We start from the raw sequence: 27,860 nt of genomic DNA, 5'->3' as shown, positions 1-27,860 counted from the left end.
TGAGTTAGTTATATGCATTGTATTGTATATATTTTTTTTCTCTTTACTTTTGTATACTTTTTTAATGAGGTTTTGACTCGTAAAATAAATTTAAGAAAATAAATAAATGGTATGTTTAGTTTAAAAAATAAATAAACAACATTGCTGATTGAAAATATGTTTGCTACTAAATCAAGTTTTTTTTTTCAATCACAAATTTGTTAATAGTTTTTATTCTATCAATTTAGTATATTCTTTAATAGGGATATTTGTAAATAAATAACAACAAATGACACTAAAGCACAATTGTAATTTTATGATTAAAAGCATCCCTTACAAAAAGTAGATGCATAGATAGAAAAAATCTTATAAGAGAGCGTATAAAATAATATTTATTGTGACTTAATTAACTAATAATAATACTAGAAAAATAATAAAATTCCTTTGAGAATATTTATTGGAGCGTATAGGAATATTTTTGTATACGGTTGTCCGATTATATATTATTTCTATTCGTAAAACCCAAGATTAAACTAAAATAAAATCCACAGGTATAAATCGGAGGAAAGGCAAGAAATTTCGCCCTTTGGTTTAAATTATATTCGAAGGGAAAAAAATATATTATAAATATATTTTAACGACGAGACATTTTCGACGACGCCGTGGAAAGTCGGCCCTCTGTTGTAAGAAACGACCGACAGAGCTGGCCGGGTATAAAAACCCCTCTTAGAAAGTCGTACCAACTCGCAAGCTGAATATCCACACCACGGGACACACGCATATCAAAAGTAAGCAGTACGTACAATATATTCATTTTGGTTTTAGTTAACAGAGTTAAGAGAAAGAGAGAGAGAGAGAGAGAGAGAGAGAGAGAGAGAGAGAAGTCTTTCATGTACTGTTGCATATTGTTGATTTTGACAAAATTTTATTTAGCGAATTTTTCGGTAAATGCAAACAGGACTGCATAAAAAAAGGATGGGTAAAAAAGAATATGCATGTATTTGCTTTTGCCTATACTGATTACAATCAATCATTAAAAATCTTAACTCCAGAAAAAAATTAAATTTTTACAATAGAACGTTTAAAAGTACAATTAAGTTTTAATTAAAATAATACTGTTTACTATTAATGTAATGTTTACTAGGTTCGAATTTTAATACTTAATATTAATTAATACGTATGAAAAACAGACTTAATTTTAAAAATAAATATGTCTTAAGCATATGGGTTCTTTGGTACGACGTCAGGCGATGGAAAAATTCGTTCAAAATTTATATTAATTAATTAATTAAAAGTTTATCTTAAAATTAATTAAATCCCAGAGAGAGAGAGAGAGAGAGAGAGAGAGAGAGAGAGAGAGAGAGAGAGAGAAGAAGAAAGTCTTTCATAGTAATTGTATACTGTTGATTTTGACAAAATTTTATTTAGCGAATTTTTCGGTAAATGCAAACAGGACTGCATAAAAAAAGGATGGGTAAAAAAGAATATGCATGTATTTGCTTTTGTCTATACTGATTACAATCAATCATAAAAAAATCTTAACTCCAGAAAAAAATTAAATTTTTACTCTCTCGAATCCCTCTCGTGCCATTAACTTTATTTCATGTCAACTAAAAACCTTAATTAATTGTAAGTTAAATTTTTACAGCAAAACGTTTAAAAATACAATTAAATTTTACGTAAAATATTACTGTTCATTATTATTAATTTTTACTAAGTTCGAATTGTAATACTTAATATTAATTAATACGTATGAAAAACAGACTTTATTTAAAAAATAGATATGTCTTAAGCATACGGGTACTTTCGTACGTTACGTCTCGCGATGGAAAAATTCGTTCAAAATTTAATTAATTAAAACGTTAATATTAATTAAATCAGAAGGTGGGATAATTCCAGAGAGAGAAAGAGAGAAGAAGAAAGTCTTTCATACAGTAATTGTATACTGTTGATTTTGACAAAATTTTATTTAGCGAATTTTTCGGTAAATGCAAAAAAGACTGCATAAAAAAGGATGGGTCAAAAAGAATAATGCATATATTTGCTTTTGTCTATACTGATTACAATCAATCATTAAAAATCTTAACTCCAGAAAAAAATTAAATTTTTACAGCAAAACGTTTAAAAATACAATTAAATTTGAAGCAAAATGTCTTGGTACGTCTGTCGACGGAAAAATTCGTTAAAAAATTATATAAATTAATTAATTAAAGTGTTATATTAATTAAATCAGGAGGTGGGATAATTCCCAGATTGAGAGAGAGAGAGAGAGAGAGAGAGAGAGAGAGAGAGAGTAAGAGAGAGAGAGAGAGAGAGAGACGAAGAAACTCTTTCATATACTAATTGCTAAATGCTGTTGATTTTGACAAAATTTATTTGACGAATTTTTCGGTTAATGCAAACAGGACTGCATAAAAAAAAGGATGGGTAAAAAAGAATATGCATGTATTTGCTTTTGTCTATACTGATTACAATCAATCATTAAAAATCTTAACTCCAGAAAAAAATTAAATTTTTACAACAGAACGTTTAAAAGTACAATTAAATTTTACGTAAAATATTACTGTTCATTATTATTAATTCTTACTAAGTTCGAATTTTAATACTTAATATTGATTAATACGTATGAAAAACTGACTTTATTTAAAAAATAAATATGTCTTAAGCATACGGGTACTTTGGTACGTTACGTCTCGCGATGGAAAAATTCGTTCAAAATGTATATAAATTTTTTAATTAAAACGTTAATATTAATTAAATCAGGACAAGGGATAATTCGTTATATTTTTTATTATTTCAAAAATTCCGAAACATTAAAAAAGTTCAGATCTCATATTTCGCCCGTGTGTGTTAACTTTACTCCTAACTTAACCTAAGATCTTTGTTTTCTTTTTTTTTTCATAATTATACTGGCTTTAATACAATCGTTACTTTTCCTTTCTAAGAGATTGGAGAAGACTATCATGTTTAAATTTAGAAGAGAAAGAGAGCAAGGAAGGTGAAAAGGACAGGTCATTCCCAAGAAAAGATCGAAACTTAATACTCTCCGTCAATAAATTTTAAATTTATTTTGACATTATTATAATAGTAACCCTTGACAAAATTAAAACCAAATTTTATATTCAGATTCTAGCGCCCATTTTCGCTTTTTTCGACAATAAAGTGTGAAAGAGCGACGTGGATGTTGTTGTAACATAAAATTATGTTTTTATGACACCATAAACATTAGCACTACAGTAGACAATTGTTATCCGCGGTTGCTCTAGTTGAGTTCCAGAAGAAAGTGGGAATGGGTATGAATCAAATCGATAACACAAGAGGATAAAGTAGAAGAAAAACAGAAATAGAGAATAGAAAAATTTGGAGAAATCTTTCGATTAGCTCAAAAGTTAAAGCTCAAATAGGAACAAATAATCAGTAAGAAATACAAGAATTTACCCTTACCCTTACCTTCCTTGGGCCTCCTCCCCTCACAGGGCGAGACCGAAGGAAGGCGTTAAGTACCCCAGGACCCAAAATTAGAAGTAAAACTAGATTAGAGGCCGAGGTCCGCCGGTATGGGGTCTCCCTAAAGTACGGCGGGGAGGTGGAGGGATAAAAAAAAAGTTCAAAAGTTCAGAGATAAAATCATAGAATATGATCTAATAGGGTAAAACCCGATTGCTAACTCGAGTTACTCTTCAGCAAAATTTCCAGACAAAAACTGACCAAGCAGCCTCTTATAACAATGTTCTTTGAGAAAGATGAAAGAGCAAATTTCTCTGAGTCATCATCCATCTAAATGTGGATTTTTTAAAATATAAACTTTAGCTTTTTTAGCCTGATTTTGATTGATACCTGTTGATGTGCATATATTATTTCCCGCGCGTATGTTTGTTACCGTAAATTGTATTTTTCTTTAAAAAAACAAAAAAAAACCTGAAATTGTGTAAATAAGTTAATGCATAACATTGACGATAGGAACACGCGATACAGAAAGTGTCTGATTCGTATGCAGGATAAAGTGGAAGAAAAACAGAAATGTACAATAGAAAAATTTGGATTTTTTTGTCGATTAACTCAAAAGTTGAAAGACAAAATCATAGAATATGATCAATAGTGGAACGGAAGCATGAACATAACCCAATTGCTAACTCAAGGAATGAACTCTCTTCAGCAAAATTTCCAGCAGTTGAAAAACCAGACAAAGCAGCCTCCTATCTGTTCCTTGAGAACGATGAAAGAGCTAACTTAGCTGATTCATCATCCACTACTTTTAACTGTGTACTTTTTAAATATAAATTTTAGCTTTTTTTAAGCTCCTGATGATTTTTTCTCATTTTTTTCGTGGATAAGTGCATGCTGTTGATATATGACATCCATAGTATTTTTCTTATTGCAAAAAATCCTGAAATATGTGTAAACAAGTTCGTACATAACATTGACGATACGGTAAGCAGACGGAAGAAAATGTTTCATAGTTTGAAATTCATAAACCCGCGGTGATGCTTGATACGTATCCCCCGCGGATGTATTATTGACGGTACTTACAAGTCAATTTATTTAATGTTGAGGATTGTTGTTCACCTGCCAAGGCGCAAATTCGCAAAACAGAAATTTTGTACTTTGTCGTAAAGCGTAGAGAATCGTCATGTTTTGCGAAAGAATCACCTCAAATAGCAAAGTAAACAAAAACATGTTTGTAGAAACGTAAATAATCCTCAGGCAATATGTAATTTTTTCCAAAATCCAGACTAGAAACCGACTTTCTCTATGGACCCAGACTCATTTAAAGGTGGTACAGGAAGTGTCGGCCTCATCTTCCGGCCCAGGGGTCTTTCTTTACGTAATCGAACTGGAGGAAGGAGAAGATAGTAGACCTTTTTGTCCGCATCCTATCCCCTCAAACGAAAAAGAAAGCTTTCACTTTCCATCTCTCCAGTTACGTAACATTAACACTATTAACACTAATCCACCTGTTTTATAACATCCTGGAAAAGATTTTATGGCCAAAATATCAAAAAAATAAAGAATAAATATAGACGCTTTCCCATGCTCTCTTTCTCTCTCTCTCTCCCTACCTACCTACATATTTATCTCTATCGTTCTCTGTCCATCTATTTATTTATCCATCATCTCTCTCTTTCTATCTATCTACCTTTTTCTATAGTTTTTATAGCGACATCACACTATATCTATTAATGTAATAGATCATCTTTCTTTCTATCTACGTCTTCTCTCTATGTACCTATACTTTTCTGTCTATATCTTTATATATTTATTTATGTAATCTATCATCTTTCTCTCTATCTATCTATTTTTATATCTAGCTAACATCTCTTTCACTCTCTATCTTTAAGTATTCAACTATTTATTTCTCTATGTATTTATTATTTATCCCTTTATCTATCATCTCTCTATTTTGTCTTCACCTATTTCCCTATTTATCTACCTAATATCTCTCATTCTTTCTTTCTCTATCTAAGTATACATCTATTTATTTATCTTTGTACCTTTCATTCTCTTAATCTAACTATTATCTTTCTCTCTCTCTCTCTCTCTCTCTCTCTCTCTCTCTCTGTCTGTTTCTCTCTGTCTCTCTCTGTGTGTGTGTCTCTCTCTCTCTGTCTCTCTCTGTCTCTCTCTCTCTCTCTCTCTCTCTCTCTCTCTCTCTCTCTCTCTCCCTCTCTCTCTCTCCCTCTCTCTCTTGTACCTATCTTTCTATCTATCTCTCATTTTCTTTCTCTTTATTTCTCGCTCGCTCCCTCTCTCTCCCGCTCCCTTGCTCTCTCTCCCCCTGCTCAATCTCTCTCTATTTTATCTATGTATATCTCTTTCTCTCGCTCCTGCTCCCTCTCTCTCTCTCTATATATATATATATATATATATATATATCTTTCTCATGCCATTTATTTATCTATCCATCATCTCACTCTTTCTACCTTCCATTATCTATCTCTATATCAATACTTTCTTTCTATCTACCTCTATTTTTCTGTCTTTCTATCTACCTTATTTATTTAATCTATCACCTATTTCTCTAGCTAATATCTCTCATTCTTTCTTTCTCTATCTAAGAATACATCTATTTATTTATCTTTGTATCTTTCATTCTTTTAATCTATCTATGATCTCCCTCTCTCTCTCTCTCTCTAATTATTTATATATCATCTCTCTACCTATTTATTTAGCTATATCTCCAATTTTTCTATTTATATCTGTCTATTTTCTATCACTTCTGTCAATCTATCTATACTCTCTCTTTCTCTCTCTCTCTCTCTCCTCTTTCACTCTCTCTCCTCTCTCTCTAATTATTTATATATCATCTCTATGTATCTATTATTTATCCCTTTATCTATTATCTCTCTATTTCTATCTCTATTTCTCACTAATTATTTATCTATCATCTTTCTAACTATATACCTCCAATTGTCTATCTATTTATACATCCATCAACTCTTTCAATTTATCTTTTATCTCTCTCACTCTCTCTCTATCTATCTACCTCTCTTTTTCTTTCTCTCTCTCCCTCACTCAACCTCTCTCTGTTGTACCTATCTTTCTATCTATCTCATTTTCTTTCTCTTTATCTCTCGCCCACTCCCTCTCTCCTGCTCCCTTGATCTCTCTCCCCCTGCTCAATCTTTCTCTATTTTATCTATCTATATCTCTTTCTTTCTCTCACTCCTGCTCCCTCTCTCTTTCTATCTATATATCTATCTTTCTCATGCCATTTATTTATCTATCCATCATCATACTCTTTCTACCTTCCATTATCTATCTCTATATCAATAATTTCTTTCTATCTACCTCTATTTTTCTGTCTTTCTATCTACCTTATTTATTTAATCTATCACCTATTTCTCTATCTATTTATCTAGATAATATCTCTCATTCTTTCTTTCTCTATCTAAGAATACATCTATTTATTTATCTTTGCATCTTTCATTCTCTTAATCTATCTATGATCTCCCCCTCTCTCTCTCTCTCTCTCTCTCTCTCTCTCTCTCTCTAATTATTCATATATCATCTCTCTACCTATTTATTTAGCTATATCTCCAATTTTTCTACCTATATCTGTCTATTTTCTATTACTTCTGTCAATCTCTCTATTTATCTATCTATTTTCTACCACCTCTCTCAATCTATCTATAATCTCTGTCTATTTATCTATCTAACCTCTCTTTATCCCTTTAATTACCTATTTATCTATTTATTTTTCTCTGAGTTTATGTATTATTTATCTATTCATCTCTCTAGTTATCTACGTATTTATATCTATCATCTCTCTCTATTTATTTACTTACACTTTTATTTACTTACTTTTACTTTTTTCACTACTTACATAACAATTTACATGACGTACACAATTTGTCATGTTAAAATTCTATTTGCAGGGCATTTTGCTTCGTAATGTTCAATAAATTTTGTATTCCAGATGTGGTTGGCTGTCTTTCTGTGTGCTTTTATATTTGGCCTTCTTCTCCTCCTTGATGCCAAAAAACCCACCAACTTTCCACCAGGTAATTGCATAATTTTTAATTATTTCGCTATTCCTGCCATAGAAGAGAGGATTCAACAAACTGCCTGTTAGATGGCACAGACTAATATTAATAAAAAATTATATTTTGGCAGGATTTAATAATCTGTACCAAAATAATCCTTATTTTATCATTTAAAATCCATGAATGTCTTAAGAGCGTAAATTATTAAAATTCATATAAAAACACATACTTAATTGTTGATTAATTGAAGAACATTTTCAAGAAGTTGCATTGATCAACACAACTGCTATGCGGCATCAGAGTTTTTCTGCTTTTCCTAACCGAGTAAAAGTTTATTAGAAATTGAATAGAAATTTTCAAAGAAAATAATACACCTCCCAGTTTCCAATACAGAACCAATTCGACACTTTTCAATATTGTGCCTTGTTTAGTGGGTGGAACAGACAAAATAATCGGAATAGACATACCATGAGGATCAAGCTATTCAAAAAATGAAATTTGAAACTTTAATCAAAGGAAAAATTAAAAAGAATTCTTTGAAAACAAAGACTCTTGTCTTCAATGCTCAGAGTAGAAAACTTTTTATTTGACACAGTTACAGTCAAACAAAAATCAACCAACAGTAGGCATTAGATTTTTAACGAATTTGCAATGGAAAATGTATGTTCCTACTCTTGTTTTATATAATTGGATTTTAACTAGGAAAATTAGAGTTGATCAAATTCTACATTAATCGTCTTGCATACCTCACCACAATTATTTACAATCTTGAAACTAGCAAGAGAATTCAATTTATTATATTATTTACTTTCAAAACAAATGACATTTTTAATAAGGCACATTTAAAAATTTGCAGGTCCTAAATGGTATCCTTTTGTGGGAAGTGCACTCTGTGTCGCCAAGATGAGGCAGAACATGGGAGGATATTTGTACAAAGCGACTGCTGAACTAGCGAGGCAGTACGGACCGATCGTGGGCCTCAAAGTCGGTAAGGACAGACAGGTAATCTGTTGCGATTACCCGACTATCAAGGAGATGCTCACCATGGAGGAGTTCGACGGAAGGCCACAGGGGCCGTTTTATGAAACGAGGACCTGGGGAACTCGAAGAGGGCTCTTGTTAACAGACGAAGAGTTTTGGGTTGAACAGAGAAGATTTGTTCTAAGGCATCTTCGTGAATTTGGATTCGGAAGAAGAACCATGGCTGAACTCGTTGAAACCGAGGCGGAACATTTATTGTCAGTCTTTAAAGAAAATGTAAATAACAAATATAATAATTTATAAATAAGAAATAATTACTAATTTTAAAATTTGACAGGTGAATAAAGGTAACGGTAAAGCCATAGTGGAAATGGCTGATGCTTTTGGAGTGAATGTTCTCAACACGCTTTGGATGATGATGGCATCAATCCGTTACTCTCCTGATGATAAAGAATTAAAAAAGCTTCAGAATCTTTTGACAGAGCTTTTCGCTAACATAGATATGGTGGGAACTCTCTTTTCTCAATTTCCTGTTTTGAGACACATTGCTCCGGAAATATCTGGCTATAAACAGTTTATTGACATACACCAGCGGGTCTGGACCTTCTTGAAGGTGAGTTATGTATATACACTCGTTGCTGAAGAAGGCATATTATTCTGAATTATTATTATGAAAGGTCTCTCATATTTGAAATTTGAATTATGCACAGACTGAACTTGACAACCACAAAAAGACCTTTTGCAAAGGAGAGCCTAGAGACCTTATGGACGTTTATCTGGAAATGCTAAACTCAGAAGATAGGAAACCAAGTTTCTCAGGTCAAATAGTTACTTCGAGCCATTACAATCTTCTATTTAGCAACTATTCTTTATCATCAATTTTCTTAAATGTTTAGAATCACAACTTTTGGCCATATGTATGGATATGTTTATGGCTGGTTCTGAGACGACAAGCAAATCGTTGGGTTTCGGCTTCCTGTATATGGTTCTGACACCAGAAGTACAGAGAAAAGCACAAGAAGAAATAGACAGAACTGTCGGGAGGGACAGATTACCGACACTTCAAGACAGGCCAAAGTATTTGATTTGTTAACTGTTTGCATTCGGTCACTTATTTTATTTTTCTTTGCAGCATGCCCTACATTGAGGCGATTGTGTACGAATCGGTCCGTGTTTTCATGGGAAGGACTTTCAGCATACCTCACAGAGCTCTCAAAGATACTGTCCTTAATGGATACAACATTCCAAAGGTAATTCAATAAACAATTCAAAACAATTCAAAAATTATTAACACATCTGTCGATTGCTGATAATGTAGGTCTTGAGAAATGTGCTTTGCTATGTATGTGTATTGTAATTCAATTTTATATTGTAAAATTATTACTTTTAAAACCAATGGGATTTATTTATTTTACTTAAATTTTATAATCGGCCAGATTCCTCCATTAAAAAAAGAGGATGGTTCAAGGGCGAGGGACAGCAGAGAAAAAGCTAAACTTTTTTGCCATTCACCTTGCTGAAATTTCAAACCAAATGAAAACATCAATGGCAGCTTACTTGAATTAACAACACAAGAAGAAAATATAAAATTAGTTACACCTAAAGAAACAGCACAAGAAATTAAAAATTTACCTGTTAAAAAGACTCCAGGATATGACCTTATCACTGGAGAAACACTAAAAAAAAAATCCCGCTCGTGACACTGACTTTTTTATCTCAATCAAAAACCTTACATAAAAAGAATAATTAATTGACAAAAAAAAATTGTCGAAAAAGGAAATAGTTAAACTAACACACCTATTTAATTCTGCAATCAAAATTGTGTTCCCAGCATCTGGAAATTTGATGAAGTCATTATGGAAAAAAAAGTGGGAAAACCAGCGAGCGAGGTCAATTCATATAGACCAGTATCGCTACTACCGACAGTCTCTAAACTCTTTGAAAAGTTACTCCTAAAAAGAATAAAATCAAAAAAAGAAAATCATCCCTGACTACCAATATGGATTCTGAACAAGACATTCAAGAATAGACCATATTCAGTACACCAAGGGACAGAAGTAACAGAAAAATCTCTTAAAGAAAAACAAATTTGTTCTATCTTCCTTGATGTCTCACAAGTTTTCCAAGGTCTGGCATCTATAAACTAAAAGGGATGCTACCAAAGCAGTAGATATTGTCAGTTTCTACCTACCTGACAGACATTTTAGAGTCAAACAAGAAGATATATTCAATAATATTCAGAATTAAAAACAATAAATTGAGGAGTGTCACAAGGTAGCATATTAGATCCACTTCTTTACTTGTTGTACAACATTGATTTTCCGAAAATAGATGGAGTAAAAATAGCAACGTTTGCAGATGAAAAAAAAAAAATTGTAAGCAGTGATATCAGCAAGACCGACCATCAACCATTCAACCAAAATCCTAAAAAGCCTTCTAATAAGATAAATGAATGGACAAAAAAATGGAGAATCAAGCTAAATCGGCATAAATCAGTTCTTATAAATTTTACAAACAAAAAACTGGAATATGCTCCGTCTCTCACAATTGATGTAACTATATACCATACAGCGATACGGCAAAATATCAGGGAATGTCCTTAATTGCCAAGCCAAGACCTTACTACACAAATAAAATATACAAACAAGTCCTAAAGCCTATGTGGAAATGATATTCAACTATGGGGTTGTACCAAACACAGCAATATTAAAATAATACTAACGCTCCAAAATAAAATCTTACATACATGGTCAATACACCTTGGTATGTAAGGAATAAGGACTTACATCGGGATCTTAAAATCCCTGAGGTCCCGCGGAAATAAAAAGATTTGCCGCCAAACATCAGTCTCGCTTCAGCCAGCACGGGAATGTGGAAGCGACTCCTACATGATTGAAAGGTAAAAAAGTACAAAGCCATCTAACTATTGTAGTTTAAAATTTTGTGAATAGAATCATGTAAATTTTATTATACCAATGGGTTTATCAGAATGGAAACATTTATTTATTCCATATCATACGCGAGAAAGACAGGAAAGAGAAGGAATACACGCGGAGGGCCGGCGATGACCTCAGCTGTTTGTCGGCCCATAAACCTTCCACTTTATATATATATATATATATATATATATATTCCATATCTATCAACATAAAATTAATGGTTGGCCTAATAAGACCAGTTTTAGTAAATAAATTAAATTTAAAAAAAATATATATATATAAATGAGTTTGTCAAAGTTTGCACTTTCTTTCACAGAGTTTATTTAGCTGTTATTTTTTATTAAATGGATAATGTTCACTTTTGAATAGGATACAATGATTATTGCTAACTTTAATGGAACCCTCATGGATAAAACGCTCTGGGGAGATCCTGAGAACTTCAGACCTGATCGATTCCTTGATGAATCAGGAAAGATTCATGTTCCTGACTACTATCTGCCATTTGGTTTTGGTATTGAATTTTTTCTTTCCTATCAATTGTGAACATCCGTATAAAAGTGATCTTTTTAGGTAAACACCGTTGCATGGGGCAAACACTGGCAAGAAGCAATATATTTCTATTCACAGCGACACTTTTGCAACATTTTAATTTTGAAATCCCACCAGGCCAAGAACCACCGGACACAAAAGGCATTGACGGGGTCACTCCTTCACCAGGGCCATATTACGCCCTGGTCACCCCCAGGACATAAAATATTCAGTTAGTTTTAATAAATCAAAATTTTGTTTTTGTAAATTTTGTATAATTTACTATATTTTTTAAACCTGATTTTTTAGTTTTTAATACTAAGTTTGCTCTAAATTTGTGATATATATTTTATGATTGAAACATTTGAAGTAAAATTGAAAAACAATGTAAATAAACTCTTACGTTTAGTGTATTTTTCTTATTCTTCCAACAGTATTCTTAAGATGTTAAATTTGTTTTCCAACCGTGATCGTAAGTTAATAAAATTATACCACTTAGAAAGAAGAAAATTCTGTGAAATGTTAATTTAAAAAATAACCAGAGTATTATTTTATGTTTATGTATTTGTTTTTATAAAAGCCTTTTGTTTATCAAGGCTTTATTAGATTATTAATAATATAATGATACACATTTTATCAATAAGTAAATAGAACATTTAACTTATTTTTATATCGATTTCTCCTTACACGTCAGTTTATCGGGTCTTGGAGCCTGAAGCAATCGCTGACAATTTTCCATTTGGCATCTTGGTTTGTTATTACAAATGACTGGGTGAAAGATCTGGCTATTTTCCCTTGGTACTTCACTGTGCCTGTCACTTTGATCAAGAAGGCCAACTTGTTAGGTAGAGTTGCATCTGTGGGCGGAAAAAAAATTAATTTTATATAAATTTTTTTATATTAAAGCTGTTAAGACATACCAGATATTTTCTGGGCATCTAAAGAAAAAAGTTTATGCTCGCTCACTGGTAATTCCATTAAGAATTTCCCTATTTCATCTTTTCCAGTCGTTCCATTTCCATTCCATATCAAACTCCCGGCATCCAAGTAAAGTCTGTTCATTAACTGAAATAACAAAGAAAAAAAAAATGATTTCAGCGAATCATTATTATAAATTATTATAGGGCCATAGTGGCTGAGTTGTTACACTGTCCGACTGGTAGTAGAAAAGTAAAAAGTAATCCCTGTCATATAAGGGCTTAATATTGAACTCTACTATTTAAATCCCTCTTAATATGGACACTACGGCTGTTGTGGACAAAGGACCAAACCATTTTACAATACCTTTTCCATTTTACCAATTAAAATTCCAGGATTCAAACCACGAACCACTAGTGTGGTACACGTGTCAGACACCCTAACCATTCGGTACACATAATTGTTAATTAAACTACACTAGTTTGTTACAGCTTCCTTACTGTGGCTGCACGAGCATTGGCGGTAGCTCAGTGGAGAAGGGAGGGGACGTGTTGAATGGAGAGACAAGTGATGGACAGTGAGGGGGTGCAAGTTTATTTTTGGAGAAGGATAAATACTGAAACCAGAAAAAAAAGGAGAAGAAAAGTAGAACAATGAAAAAAAAAAAAAAAAAAAAAGGGAAAAGGAAGGACAGATACGGTTCCCGTGTTAGACCCCAGACGACCGATGTAGCTTCCTTCTTCTGCCGGAGTTAATTCATTAACACAAGAAATCTTAGGGTTTAAACTACGATAAATAAAAAAAAAATGAATACTAACAGCAACTATTCTATTTATAACTAAATTTACAAATTCTTTTTTAAAATTAAACTAATTATAAGCCGAAACTTACAACTAATGTCTTTAGTCCCAAATTATCAGGCCTAAAGAAATTGGAAATGAACCAACTCATGGGATCACTCTTCCACTTAGGCTGTGCCATGTCCGCCGGGATCAGTACCACTGGGATCACACCCAAGCTTTTTTTAAAAAATTTTCTTTTCCTCGCGGAGACCACCTCTTACTCGGATTGTCTATCCTGAACTGACTGCCGCTTGCTTTTTTTTTCCCAATCTCGAACACGGAGCCCACTAGCCTTGAACCCAGTGGCATCCGGGTCAGGAACTTGCAGGCCACGAATTGCTTCCTCCTTCTCGCGCTTCTTGTCTAAGTTTGTCCCGCCACTATTTAAGTTTTATTAATTTTTTTCTGAGAATAAGAAAAAATGTAATAAGTTGTTAATATTTACTGTAAAAATTTTAATTTTGTGAGAAAAGCAATTAGAAAAGTTGCCTTGATTGATAAAATAGTTATACCATTAGATCAAGGCTGCCGAGTGTGGTTTGGGGCATCTGATTTGTATTTGAAAATAATAATGTTTTGGGTTGGGACCCTGGCAGAGTCCTTGGAATTTTATTTGAGAATAATTTGACAAAAAGTATTGTAAATTGGTTCCGGCCTGTCCTCTGTGACCCTAGTACAGCAGGGATTACTGCATTATACCAATTAGTCAATTGGACAAGATTTGCAATAAATTTATTATTCTTGTCGGTGCGACTTTTTTAAAAAAACACCGCATTCACTCTATCATTCACCATTTCTATGACTTTTTTTTGTCACTGGTGGGCACATGGCAGTTGTCTACAGCCTGCTTGTTTTTTCGCTCATCTCGATAGAAAATAGGTGTACTTTTGATAGAAGCACTCTAATACAAATGTTTAAACATTAAAAAAATTGATTCAAAATGACAAATTGACAAAATAATGAATCACAAACAATATGAGATCAACCGACAATATCAGTCTTAGAATTAAATGTAGTGCACAAAAAAATATTTAAAAAAAGGCATGACAAAATGAAACTTCTGAAATTACTGTCTGAATCATTTTGATTTGATGAATGTCCTCAGGGTTAGAGAAACGTGCCCTAAAAAGGTGAAAAACACCCAGTTCCTTTTGAGGAGAGGATAAATTTACACATTGTATATTTGAAAAGTACCTACCTATAATAATAATATTATTATTATGATTAATTTTTAAGGGCGTTTTAACGGCTAAGGTCATTTCACACCCTAACATCCAAACCTTCTATCTTAGGTTACCTATATCCCTTCTAAGTGCTATGAAGCTCTGACTCCAAACATTCACTTGTAAACTAATTTATCCTATTGCCATCTAAGCTTTAATTTTTCTTTTTAAAATTCTTAATTTGGAAGGCCAAATGTATGCAAAAATCCCATTTTAAATTACATATAAAATTTATTTCTGTTTCTTTTTTTAATTAGAATTGTGAATTTTTGTTAATAATATTATTATTTTATGATTAGTGCATAATGATAATAAGAGAAATTGATATCAAATAAATGTAAATAAATCAACTGTAGAGAACAAAACTACCAACTACAAATGTTTGACAGTGAATAACAGCACGACTCGCCAATTTGGACGATGATTACTAATTAATTTAATTTCATATTTGTAAGTTGAGAAAATAACCCCCTGCACAACCATAGAACAAAAGTGCTACGGCTTTTACGACAAGGGCAGTAGACTACCACCTGTGCGACCGCATGAAGATAAAAAAAATAGAGTACCAATGCTCTATTGATTTTTTGCAATAAGAGAATATTCAACGTACATGCTTAACTTTTGTATAGGAGGAGTTAGGGTACTAGAAAAATGACAAATCAGAGATATATTCATAATCAGTATTCATTTTAAATTTAAAATAAATAAATAAATTGTAACACAATCTAGAAACTGTTCCAGGCCTTATCTCCAAAATCAAATTAATCGCTGTCTTGGACCTTGTGTTAAGGGACTGGATTCTGATGAAGAATATCGTCAGCAAGTTGATTATGTTCATTTATTTTTATCGGGCAAAGATCAGAAAGTGCTTAATCAACTTCAACTCTGGGATGAGCTCATTCACAAGAAGACTACGAACCAAACGATCTTTAGCGCTTTCTTGGATCTTCTTGCTGCGCCTCCCTGGGTCCTCGACAGTCGACTTTATTTGACTGGTTCTGGTCGGCTGAGTCCCAGAAGGAGTGTGGCTGCTAGTGCTCTGTACTGAGTACTCCAAGTTGATTGACCTTTGCTTTTCAAATAATCCCCTTTTTATACAAGTTTCTCAATCAGAGTAGGTAAGTCAGGTCTGTTGGGCCAGGTGGATTCCATTAAGCAATCCCTGATCCCATGCCACAGGGGGCCTTGTAAAGAAGTGTATCGCCCCACTTGGTTGACATGACCCCAAATGTACACGTCCCATGAATTGTGACTGTGATCCTTCCCAAAAAAAAAGCATGTAGCATTACAAAGTTCAGACAATCGTTACAGACAGATGGAATAATATGAAGAATGTGGTTGTTAATATACTGACAACACATTCTGCAAATCCTTCTTGGACTTAACATTACACAATTGTTATAGATAATTGATTGATGCGTCGATTAAAAGATTATTTAATTCAAACAGAAACTCACGTGTCTTCTCTTGTCGAGATTTTCATAATAGTAGTTGGTGAAGTCTTCCCCTGTCTTGCACGCCAGATCAACTTGCGCTTTCAAATCCTTTAAGGCAGAATTACTTATTACGTTAAAAAATATCCAGAATGAATAATAGAATCCAATGATTTTTATTTATTGTACCTGATCCATTATAAAAGCTTAAAGCTCTCAACTAGAACCGTCATAACACGGCGAGCGAGTCAAGCTGGAATAACATTACAAGTTTACAACCTCCAACATAACAACATGAGGATTAAAGCGCCAATCGTACTGTTGAAACAATAAATTCAAATTTATCATTTTTAGTCTTTGTTGTCAAGTTTATCTATAATCTATGAAAATAAGATTAGCAGCAATGAGATTTTCTTCTTTCAGCAACCAGAAAATTTTTAAATCACTGATATAAGACGAAGCATATATTCATCAATGCAATGGAATGTAAAAATTATGTCTACAACACAAATTATGACATGTTCATGACATTCTTATGACCTGTGACTTCAACCTGGGTTTTTTGTGGAATTCTGGTATACCCGGCCAGAATCGACCGAGGAAAATTTTATCCTTAACTCAATTTCATCATTATCAGATCCACAATCCCTGCGCAGCTCGATACTGAACACCTCATGGCGTCTTGACTTCCTCACAGAGATGTTAAGGGAAAAGTGATCCAAAATGAGAACATTTAAGTTACTCCTCAAAAGAATAAAACCCGTTATAGAAAAAAAGAAAATCATCCTTGACCGACATTCAAGAATAGACCATATTCAGTACACCGAGGGACAGAAGTAATAGAAAAATCTCTTGAAGAAAAACAAATTTGCTCTATCTTTCTTGATGTCTCACAAGTTTTCCAAGGTCTGGCATCTATAAACTAAAAGGGATGCTTTCAAAGCAGTAGATATTGATAAATTGAGGAGTGTCACAAGGTAGCATATTAGGTCCACTGCTTTACTTGTTGTACTTTGATTTTCCGAAAATAGATGGAGTAAAAATTGTAACGTTTGCAGATGAAACAGTGGTGATATCAGTAAGACCGACCATCAACCATTCAACCAAAATCCTAAAAAAAGTCTCGTAGTAAGATAAATGAATGGACAAAAAATGGAGAATCAAGCTAAATCAGCATAAATCAGTTCATATAAATTTTACAAACAAAAAAGTGGACTTTGTTCAGTCTCTCACAATCGATGTAACTATATACCATACAGCAAAATATCTGGGAATGACCTTAGTTGCCAAGCTGAGACCTTACTATACAAAATAAAATATACAATCAAGTCCTAAAACTTGTGTAGACATGATATTCAACTATGAGGATGCACCAAGTACAGCAATATTAAAATAATACTAACACTCCAAAATAAAATCTTATATAACATGGTCAATGCACCTTGGTATGTACGGAATAAGGACTTACATCGGGATTTAAAATCTGATCCAAAATGAGAACATTTAAGTACCCTCCGTCCGAAAGACAGGAATGCCAAATCTCGCCTATGGGTGAGCTACTACAACTGAAAGGCAGAGGATTCGCATTCATTGCCAAGACAACAATGCCTGTGTCTTATAAACAATGAATTTAATCACCTTTGATTGGAATCTTCTCAATAAGAGCCCTATACATGTCATAGTAAAGAGAGCCCAGACTATACAAGCGCATTCCAATATGGACAAGGGATCGGTATAAAGTTTTTATAGCAAAGATGTTTGAAAAATCAAACTTCATTATTTTCGGATAAACCCACACTTTTCTTTACTGGGTTTCCTCCTTTTTTGCAGAAGAGCAAGTACAAGAAGTGCTCCTGCTTCCTCGGGTTCTAACATCGTAGTGACCTCCTGTTGGGAAGAGGTTGATTCCACAAGTTGCCTGGTGTGAAACCAGCAAAGAAACGTCTTCACACAGCAGTAAACTATTTGAGAGTCAACCAGGCAACTTGGTTGAATTTGTTGTCCAGGTACCCAGACTGCAACCACCATTTTGCAGGCCTATCATGCCCTTGTGGCATCTCACCAACAAGAGCATAACGAGAGGGTCCATGGGACATGTATAAAGTTTAAAAGTGAGCGACAGGCAGTTGAATGAATCAAATAAAAGCCAAATAATAAAATTGAGTGAAATCAAATCTTTTTCGATAGTTCAACTGTTATCGTTTGCTCTGTCCAAATAAAACCTCGATAGACTGACATCGAGTAAATATTTCGATGGATCGATGTCTTCAATATCTTTAAATTACGATGAAAGACGTAAACTTCACTGAATTGGGCTAACCAGTGTAAACTCTCATCGCCTTTTTAGTGTTTTTTTTTACACTTTACAACTGAACGTGTTATCGAAATGTGAATCATAACATATACAATTATCGCATCGTGATGATCGTATAATATGAATCGGATTAATTTTTTCGTTTTCCAATATAATATTTGCTATAGAAAATACTGAATAGATGATGGCAGATGGACGTTTAGCAAACAATGGTAATAATGGAAATCTTATCTTAAGATTTTGTTGGGTGGGTCTTCTTTTTTTTTTTTTTTTTTTTTTTTTTTTGGACAAATTCCTTGACGAAAACGCGCAGAAGTGTTGCTCATCACAAGCTTTCTGTTGATTAAAAACAAAATGTTTACTTCTTTAATTGAATTCAATTTTATTTGAAATAAAATAATTTGTTTTATGTATGTTCAGTTTAGCAGACTTCAAAGCTGGTCACACAGTAAATCTGTTGAATGGAATTAGTTTGTTTTCAAAAAATTTACCAAAATTCGTTTAATCTTTTTATAAATATTTTTAAATTGAACTCCCCATGATATCCAAATTAGATATTCACTTGATCATTTCGTTGATATCTCTTAAAGTTAGTGTCGATTCAAGATAAAAACTCACGCATAAAAACATATTTGTAGGGGTGCCGAACGATTCAGAAGATCCTTACCCTAGTTTGTCCGACTATCACGACTACGAGCCCAACTTAGAGTTTGATGATACAGAGTTACAGAATGCAGCAATTGATCCAAGTAAGTCAACCGATTCAATAAATAATAATTAAATTATGGCCTTGCTCTATTTATTTAAAGTGTTCAAAATTTTTGTTTATTTACGCTTAAGTTCATCCTTGGAAAGTTAGCTTAGAAAAATAAATAAAAAAGACACACAGTTCGAGAGTGTATGAGCCTGTACTGATTGACCTACGATGCCCCTCTCTGAAAATTGGCCCACATTATTAATCAAATATTGCACATCTGCCAGACTCTTGGTTTGGCTATTTACTTAACAGAAAGTGTTAACATTTTCCTGTCATGAAGGAATTTACTTTTTCAAAATTTCAAAGAAAGTTAACTCAATAAAAGAAATAATTCATTAAGGAAGACTCAAAATCTTCATGTAAGTGACTGAAAATGTTAAATATAACAGACAACGTGTGTGGTGATTAGTGACCATTAGTCGATGATTATTCGGAAATCGTGAGTTGCCGTCTGGTGTGATGCAGGTTTCAGAAAAACAAACACTGAGTTAGTAGAAATACTTTGATTTAATATAAAAAATATTTTTTTAATTGTATAAATTCACTTTTCTCCACATCCTACATGTATTTGTTAAATGTAAACAATGTTTGTAAATCCCAAGCCCTGAAGATGATCTCAATAAAGATTGAAACGTTGGCACGATAAAGAAAATGTTTTTCTGAAACCTACATCTCACCAGACTGCATCTCACGATTTCCGAATAATAACAGACAACCATTTCCCAAATAAAATAATGGAGTGTTTATTAAAGAGGTTTTATTTTTCTTCTTTTCTTGATATATACAATAGTTTTATAGTAATAATTTAAAAAAAAAATGGAAAATTGGTCAAACATAAGCAAATAGTTTTATTGTCAAGCTTTCAGTCGATTATAATCTGAATATTTTTATTGTAAAATTTCTCAGTGTGTTCTGCACGGTGTTGTAATTTAGTCTTTATAGATCATTTTGTCTACCTATCCTTGCATTAAGCACATTTTTGTATATCGCCATCTTCAGTGTGCCTCTAATGGTTAAATGCACCTGACAGACTCATGCAAAATAAGCATTAACAACCAAATTTCACATTATTATATAGTTTGTATTGCCCACACCAGGCCTGGATTAATGTAAAGTTTGCGTTAACCTGATTTATAGATAAAATAATTTGTGATATAGGTGATGAATGTTGGTGAAATGAAGTTGGTTTTACTCTTACTTGCTTAATTCTCATATACATTTTGTTATTTAGCCAATTTCAGGTTGAATTCAAACAATTAATTGATCAGTAGAATTCACCTCTGAAGACTGTACAAGTCAATTATATTTGCTTGCTGTTAATTCTATAATTGCAAAATCTACTAAAAACTGTAATGAAAACATACATGTATAATAACACAAAACTCAACATTGAAGATGGTGAAATGTCGAAGATGATTAAGATATGTTCTTAAAAAAACAATTGCTTTGGTCAAACTACATCATTCCAACATTTTTTACATATGACAACAGATATTAGAATATAGGTAGATATTCCTGTTGAACTATTCACTTTTGTTTAAACCAGGTTTAGATTTTTTTAATGGCCTTATATTTCAATATTATCCGTAGTATGTGCCAGGGGTAACAGTGGGAATTGAACTTATGACTATGGGGTCTACGAGCCGAGAGTCTATCATGCTGACCACTCGGCTACTGCGGTCTCCCCCTCCCAATTTAGATTGAATTCATTAGCACATGACTTTAGAGTCTGCAACTGTTAATTATAAGTCTAAACCTAAAAAATATAATTTTGTTTACAATTTGATTAGTGTTAGTCAAATAAAAAAATCATTGGTCTTTGTCAGAATCATTATAGATTAAACCCATATGTTTAGCAGACATAATTGACCTATTTAATTATATCATTTAATTATATTTTTATGTAAGGTTTTGGTTGAGATAAAAAAAAGTTAGTGTCATGACCCCACGACCTTCAGCTCAATACGCTAGAGGAGTAGCGTATTGAGGCAAAGGTCGTGGGTTCGAATCCCGCTCATGACACTTTTTCATCTCAACCAAGACCTTAGATAAAAGTATAATTAATTGAAATGATTGTGTTCGTTAAAATCCTATTTATATCAAATTTTTACATGAATCAGCTAGAAAATGAAAAATAAAATGTAACAATAATTGAAATTTCAGTAACTAGAATTAACGGGGGTAAAAGGTTCACTCCTTACACCAAGAATGCTAGAAAACACGATCTTTCAAAGAAACTTGTGTATCATTTAATAAAAATAAATTCTGATCTCCACTTATTTGTTCTAATGTGTATTCTCTCAATTATTAAGATCTAGGAGAGAAAATTGAAGGGCTTGGAGGTGGGACCTTCGATTACTTAGAGTCGCCTGTGTCCGACGGTACGATCGAAGAAAATTTTGAAGAAGAACTTGTTAACGCGCCAACAGGCTACGACAGCCTTACGTACCAATTTGGTGATGATGACGATTACAGCGATGTCTCAAAATTTGGCATTGTCGAAGTGTTTGGTGAAGATACAGCAGGAAGAAGGATAATCGTTGTCTCAGCTTGTAAGTTGCCTCCAAATAAACAACTTGATCACCATCAGCTACTTAGGTTATTATCACCATATACTTTAACAATTTCACATCTCGATTGCATTTTTTAAATGGCATTGTTTTTTGTGTTTTGTTTTGTTTTTAGATATTTAACGTACACATTAGATAAATTTGTAGAAATTGATTACACGATTGTTTATTTTCATTATGGATTGAATAGCAAAAATAAACCCCCTTTGTCATGGATGTGGCAAGCATTTCGAACATTTGATAGGAAATATAAAAAGAATTTAAAAGCTCTTTATTTAGTTCATCCTACAAACTTTATAAGAGTACTTTGGTCCATCTTTAAAGCTGCAATTAGGTAAGTTAATAATCGTAATAGTTTTATTGATAAATATATTTTATTATTTTGTTCTTTATAAATTGGAGACAAAATGTCATTAAGGCTTTTCTTTAATAAAATAACTATTATTTATAAACTTTCATAAAAAAAAAGCATTTTTTGTTTGTTTTCAATAAAAGGAAAAGCCATGTAACACCTAATGAAAGTTGCTTGTGTAAACTTTTAAGTAGTAGCAATTTTAATTTGAAACAACAGGATTTTTTTGTATATTTTTAATCCAATTATTTTTCAGCGTTAAATTTGGCAGAAAAATGATGTATGTAAATTACCTTCATGAACTTGGAGAGCATATAAATCTTGACCAAATCATAATTCCACCACAAGTCTTAGAGTAAGTTGAATTTTTTCTTCATTTATTTTAAAAGCTATTCTGCTAGAAATAAGTATTGTTGTTGCAAATGTAAAGATTGTTCTGTTGGTGTACAATTTTCAGAAAAAAAAGTTTGTAATCGGAAGTGTGAGGATTTGTTTAGCCATATTGATATTCATTATGCCTAAAAACTTATTCCATTGCTATAAAAATGAACTTAAATATATCTCGTAATTTACGCACACAATGTTTGTATGTATTTAACACTGTGTATGCATGTATTTATGTATTTTTATTGTGTATTAACTAAACCTGGCAACACCTTAATCTATTTTGGTGGCTCTTTAATACTTAATATGTTTTAATAGATGATGAAATGTGTTCTCTTGTGTATGACACACATTTTTTAAAATTATTTTCAATAAAACGGAGGTATGAGACATATTTTCCCATTTTGAAATAGATTTTATATTGTAGAGGATTTTATTGCTAATATTTTTTTATACATACGTTTGTACAACTTGTACCAATATTACCCAGATAGCGTGCTGGATTTTTTAGTTCTTTTCTATATATTTTTTAAAATATTTTTTTTACTTTAGAAGATGTACTGTTATATTTAAATTTTACTGATGTAGGCATGATCAAAAGATTTTACCAAAAAGAGCTGTCAAAAGACCAACTAAACTTAACCCAGGGACAGCGGATCTTCCGTCATCAGTACAACCTTCTGAAGCACCTTTACCCACCCAACAATTTGGCATATCACTTCAATTTATAAAGGATCATAACAATGGCAATGTTATCCCACCAATAGTCAGGCAATGTGTCGAATTTTTAAGCAAACCTGATGGTACGTAACTGACCATGTTGTACGACGCTCATTTTATTCGTCTTGTAAAACTTATTTCAGCTTTGGAGACTGAAGGTCTATTTAGAAGGTCGGCAAACGTCGCAGTGGTCAAAGAAATGCAAGCTCGAGTCAATAGGGGGGAAGATATAGATTTTAATGGTAATGTACATATAGCTGCAGTTTTATTGAAAACGTTTCTGAGAGAATTAGACGAACCTTTGCTGACGTATGAATTGTACGACGAGATTACTCAGTTTCCAGGTAACTACCCTTGCATATTCTATTCCAGGCTGGTATAACATGTACCTAACATAATACTTTATAGGTATATCAAAGGATGAAAAACCCAGACATGTAAAAATTTTGATCCTAGAAAAGTTACCAGAGGATAATTATCAAGTGTTAAAATATATTGTTCAGTTCTTGTCAAAGGTAGGCATATTTTATGTGTATTTAAATTAGTTTAGTGATTAATTCCACTAGTTTTTGTGGTCCGCTTGACCAATTAATGTCTTTCAATTAATTAAGGTTTTTAGTTGAGATAAAAAAGGAAGTGTCATGAGTGGGATTTGAACCCACGACCTTCGGCTAGATACGCCGCTACTCTACCATTTGAGCTATCGTGACTTCGATCCACTCACTAACTTCCCATCTCAACCCCACCTTTTGAATTTGGTCATGGGTTCAGATCCCGCTCTTGACACTGACTTTTTTATCTCAACTAAAAACCTTAATTAATTTGTGATTAATATTTGGATTTTTTAAATTGATGTTAAAACTTTATTAATGATCATCAGTGTGTTTAGATTATTAAATAATTCAAATTTAAGGATATTTTTAGAGGACATTTTAATGTCTGTTTGTTTGGAAAGGTTTTTGTTTGGTTTTAAAAAGTATCAAAACAATTAATGGTTTATTAAACAATGGCAATGAACTCTAATTAATGATAAAAATGGTGAATTTTTATCAGGTGTTTAAATAATATTTCGTCAGCAGTTTATTTACCCCATCAGCATTTTTTCTCGCAATTGTAAAAACCAAGGTGATCAAACTGCTGATAATATGGAATTGTCTTGACATATTGGCTGAATTTAATTTCAGCTGGACTGTCAGCTGTCAACTGTGTCAGTTTAGGTGAAGCACCATTGATCATTCATTTAAAATATATCCTATCAGCTCTCAGTTTTCAAGATTAATAGTAGGTTCCACCCATGCCACGTTTTTCCTATCAATTCATACTTCCGTTTTTGATTAACTGATTTTTTTTTTAAATTTTATTTATTTATTATTTTTTAGGCCTGCTAGTATATTATTCTTAGTTCTTGTAGCTTCCAAACTAAATGAAACAGATCAAATTAAGCTGTAGGTTCATCATCTTACCACAAGTTTAATAATTTTTTAAATTCACTAATTTCGTGGTCCGCTTGACCAACATTACAATTAATTAAGGTTTTTAGTTGAGATGAAAAAAAGTTAATGGCACGAGCGGGATTCAAACCCACGATCTTTGGCTAGATACGATTGAAAAATGGCGAAAAGGAGGGAAAACTCATAAGGTGGGTTTGAGATAGGAAGTCGATGTCCCACTCGGACTTTTTTTCATCTCAACTAAAAGCCTTAATTAATTGTCATGTATTAATTGGTCAAGCGGACCACGAAAGTAGTGAATTAATGATTTCAAAAAATGAAGTACACTTCAGTAAAGCTCTCCGTCGCCACTTCAATTGTCGTCGAGAATCAAAACCGATTAAACGACATTTGAAAAATGCCAAAAGGAGGGAAAACTCATAAGGTGGGGTTGAGATAGGAAGTTGATGTCCGAGTGGATCGAGGTCACGATAGCTCAAGTGGTAGAGCAGCGGCGTATCTAGCCTAAGATCGTGGGTTCGAATCCTGCTCGTGCCATTAACTTTTTTTCATCTCAACTAAAAACCTTAATTAATTGTAATTTAATAATTTTGCTAAAATCTTAATGATCTTACAGTTCTTAGTGAAGAATCTGACAAGTTTAATATCTCATTCCATAATTAACTTATTAATAATTTTATCTTAATAATTTTTGGTAATTATTCAATTGAAATGATAATTGAAAAGATATAATATACATTTTTGTTAAAGATTTTTTTAAATTATAAACATAGGAGGGGAATTTATTTAATATGTTATGTTTTGCTACATTTATTACGTTGTAATATATTTTATAGGTGATGGATAGATGTGATCTCAACAAAATGACATCATCAAACCTCGCAGTCGTATTTGGGCCTAATCTGATTTGGGCACAAGGAGCCCAGCTGTCACTTTCAGCTATTGCTCCAATAAACATGTTTACTGACTTTGTGTTACTGCATCAAGATCAAATATTTATCATATAAAATAATACTACTAATAATAATAATCATACCTATCCTGATATCAGTCATTTGAGTCAAATAACGTTTGAGCTGTCTTAACATATTTTCAGGGTAGACTATTTTTAAATGATTATTAATCGAACAATGTAGAATTCTTGTATTATAAGGTAGGCATAATCATATATTGACCGTAAGTCAGTAAAGGGAAAGTTTAATTACAAATTAAATTGATTTAAGAAATACATTCATTAGCATTTGTAAAACAATTGCTAATAGATTACATTAACAGTATTTAAAGAATAAACAACTATATTAAATTCCAGAGATATATTTTGTATCAGTGATAATTATAAGATTTTGAGCATGTGATGCACAAAGGTTAATTATTAACTATAAATGTATGTAGATAATGTGTTAATATTGATTGATAACATACTTGTGATTAAATAATGGCACAGATTTCTGTTGAAATACCAAAGAGTCAATTTTCTATTAAGTGAAGTTTTGTTTCTTTTTTTTCTTTATACTTTGCCTAGCATTGTCTCTACTGATAATTTGCCCAAAATTATTGTTCGATATGCGCAACAGGATATTTTCGATGGTGAAAATTATTGAATAAACATTCCCCTACATTGTGATCATTATTTTACAGTGGCAGTACAAATTGTAAAAGACATGTTTTTTTTTGTTTAAAATGTTTTTTAAAGTGTTTTAAGGAAAAAAATAATTTTAAAAGGTTTCAATTGTTAAAAATAACAAAAAAAAAATTAACCTAGATAATAATACCTAGATTAATGTTCCATCATTGATGTCATACTTCTTAAAATAACACAATTTAATAATAATAATTATAAATTGAATGTTTAACTAATAATTTGATGCATTTAAAAAAATGTCTAAATCTTCATTAAATTATAAAAAATATTTTTGATTGATTGGTTCAAAAAAAGTAATAGAAGGAATTATTTAACAGGGACAATAACAGTATATAGTCTATTGTAATAGTTAATTCATTAAAAACTGATTTTATTTTATTTATTTCTATTCTATCATGTAAATACATTTGAAAAAGCATACAGTAAATGTTTTAAAATTTTGGAGCACTGTTTTACCACCTCCTATAAATTTATAGTTTTAAGTTTCCTAAATAAAGTTATATTTTTATAGATTTTACACACAATTTGAAACTCAATTGAATTCAGGCTTTAAGAAATTAGATGTACTATATTTCTTTTTTTTCTGTGTGCTTTGTAAAAATGGTCAGGTTTATGTGTATAAAGGACCCACTTAAGGTAAAAAAAATACTTAAGATTTTATTATGAATTTTTAGATTTATTTATCTTATATATGATGATGATGATGCAAACTGTATTATGTTCAGGGCCCGCTTAAAGTGTATAGTTTGCATCAACATCACATATAAGAATAAGCAATCTGAGAATTTATAATAAAAGCTGAAGCACATTTTTTTACCTGGACATATTTTTGACAAATATCACCACAACGAGAATTCGATTGAAAGAAAAAAAAGTTTATAGTAGCAAAGTTATAATTATAATTATAAAATGGGTCCATTTTAGAGAAGTTTTCTACATTTTACAACAGTTTATTGTTTGAATGGAATTATAATTTTCAATAATTTTAATTGAAAAAAAAAAATTGGAATAATTTGAAAACTTTTTTATGGTCAGCTTTACAGTCAACATTTTTAAACGCGTTTATGTTGTACTCGCATTTAAATTATGCATTATTGTATCTGAACGATTGTACATACATCATCAAACACATTGTTTCTGTGATACCTTGTGAAATAATGATATTACAAACAATTTTAATTAGGATTTCAATTTTGCCTTTTTCAAAAGTAAATAATTCAACATTTTAAATAAACTTTGAAATTGAAGTTTCTCATTGCTATGACAAAGGCTGTAAATACTGAAATAGTAATTGTAAAAAATATATATATAAAAATACATATATAAAAACTAAATAAATAATT

At 32.0% G+C, this 27,860-nt stretch overlaps 3 protein-coding genes across 5 annotated transcripts; 2 read left to right on the top strand and 1 right to left on the bottom strand.

Moving 5' to 3' along the window:
• Window positions 1-578: 578 nt before the first annotated feature.
• Window positions 579-12,325, top strand: LOC106665205 (probable cytochrome P450 303a1). 3 transcript variants are annotated; one of them, XM_014391468.2, is made up of 9 exons: window positions 579-767; window positions 7,397-7,481; window positions 8,320-8,720; window positions 8,782-9,057; window positions 9,155-9,263; window positions 9,341-9,521; window positions 9,577-9,694; window positions 11,753-11,894; window positions 11,954-12,325. In XM_014391468.2, the coding sequence occupies exons 2-9, from the start codon at window positions 7,397-7,399 to the stop codon at window positions 12,133-12,135; spliced, it is 1,494 nt and encodes a 497-aa protein (XP_014246954.1). In that variant the 5' UTR covers window positions 579-767; the 3' UTR covers window positions 12,136-12,325. The 3 variants fall into 3 exon arrangements, with proteins under 3 accessions (XP_014246954.1, XP_024080569.1, XP_024080570.1); XM_024224801.1 differs by having other exon boundaries at window positions 579-774; XM_024224802.1 differs by lacking the exon at window positions 579-767 and adding an exon at window positions 4,296-4,899.
• A 167-nt stretch (window positions 12,326-12,492) lies between these two features.
• Window positions 12,493-16,843, bottom strand: LOC106665215 (NTF2-related export protein). Its single transcript, XM_014391478.2, has 4 exons — window positions 16,517-16,843; window positions 16,352-16,438; window positions 12,832-12,976; window positions 12,493-12,768 (listed from the first exon to the last, which is right to left on the bottom strand). The coding sequence occupies exons 1-4, from the start codon at window positions 16,523-16,525 to the stop codon at window positions 12,602-12,604; spliced, it is 408 nt and encodes a 135-aa protein (XP_014246964.1). The 5' UTR covers window positions 16,526-16,843; the 3' UTR covers window positions 12,493-12,601.
• A 1,770-nt stretch (window positions 16,844-18,613) lies between these two features.
• On the top strand, window positions 18,614-26,944 carry LOC106664631 (rho GTPase-activating protein 1). Its single transcript, XM_014390547.2, has 9 exons — window positions 18,614-18,853; window positions 19,280-19,390; window positions 21,711-21,996; window positions 22,084-22,302; window positions 22,577-22,675; window positions 23,293-23,507; window positions 23,568-23,768; window positions 23,833-23,939; window positions 25,712-26,944. The coding sequence occupies exons 1-9, from the start codon at window positions 18,823-18,825 to the stop codon at window positions 25,880-25,882; spliced, it is 1,440 nt and encodes a 479-aa protein (XP_014246033.1). The 5' UTR covers window positions 18,614-18,822; the 3' UTR covers window positions 25,883-26,944.
• Window positions 26,945-27,860: the final 916 nt, after the last annotated feature.

Source organism: Cimex lectularius, unplaced genomic scaffold (assembly GCF_000648675.2).
Source record: "Cimex lectularius strain Harlan isolate CLEC.00 unplaced genomic scaffold, Clec_2.1 scaffold22, whole genome shotgun sequence".
NCBI classification, from domain to species: Eukaryota; Metazoa; Arthropoda; class Insecta; order Hemiptera; family Cimicidae; genus Cimex; species Cimex lectularius.
The sequence above is the reverse complement of the archived record's forward strand: the minus strand, read 5'-3'. Positions and strand labels throughout refer to the sequence as shown.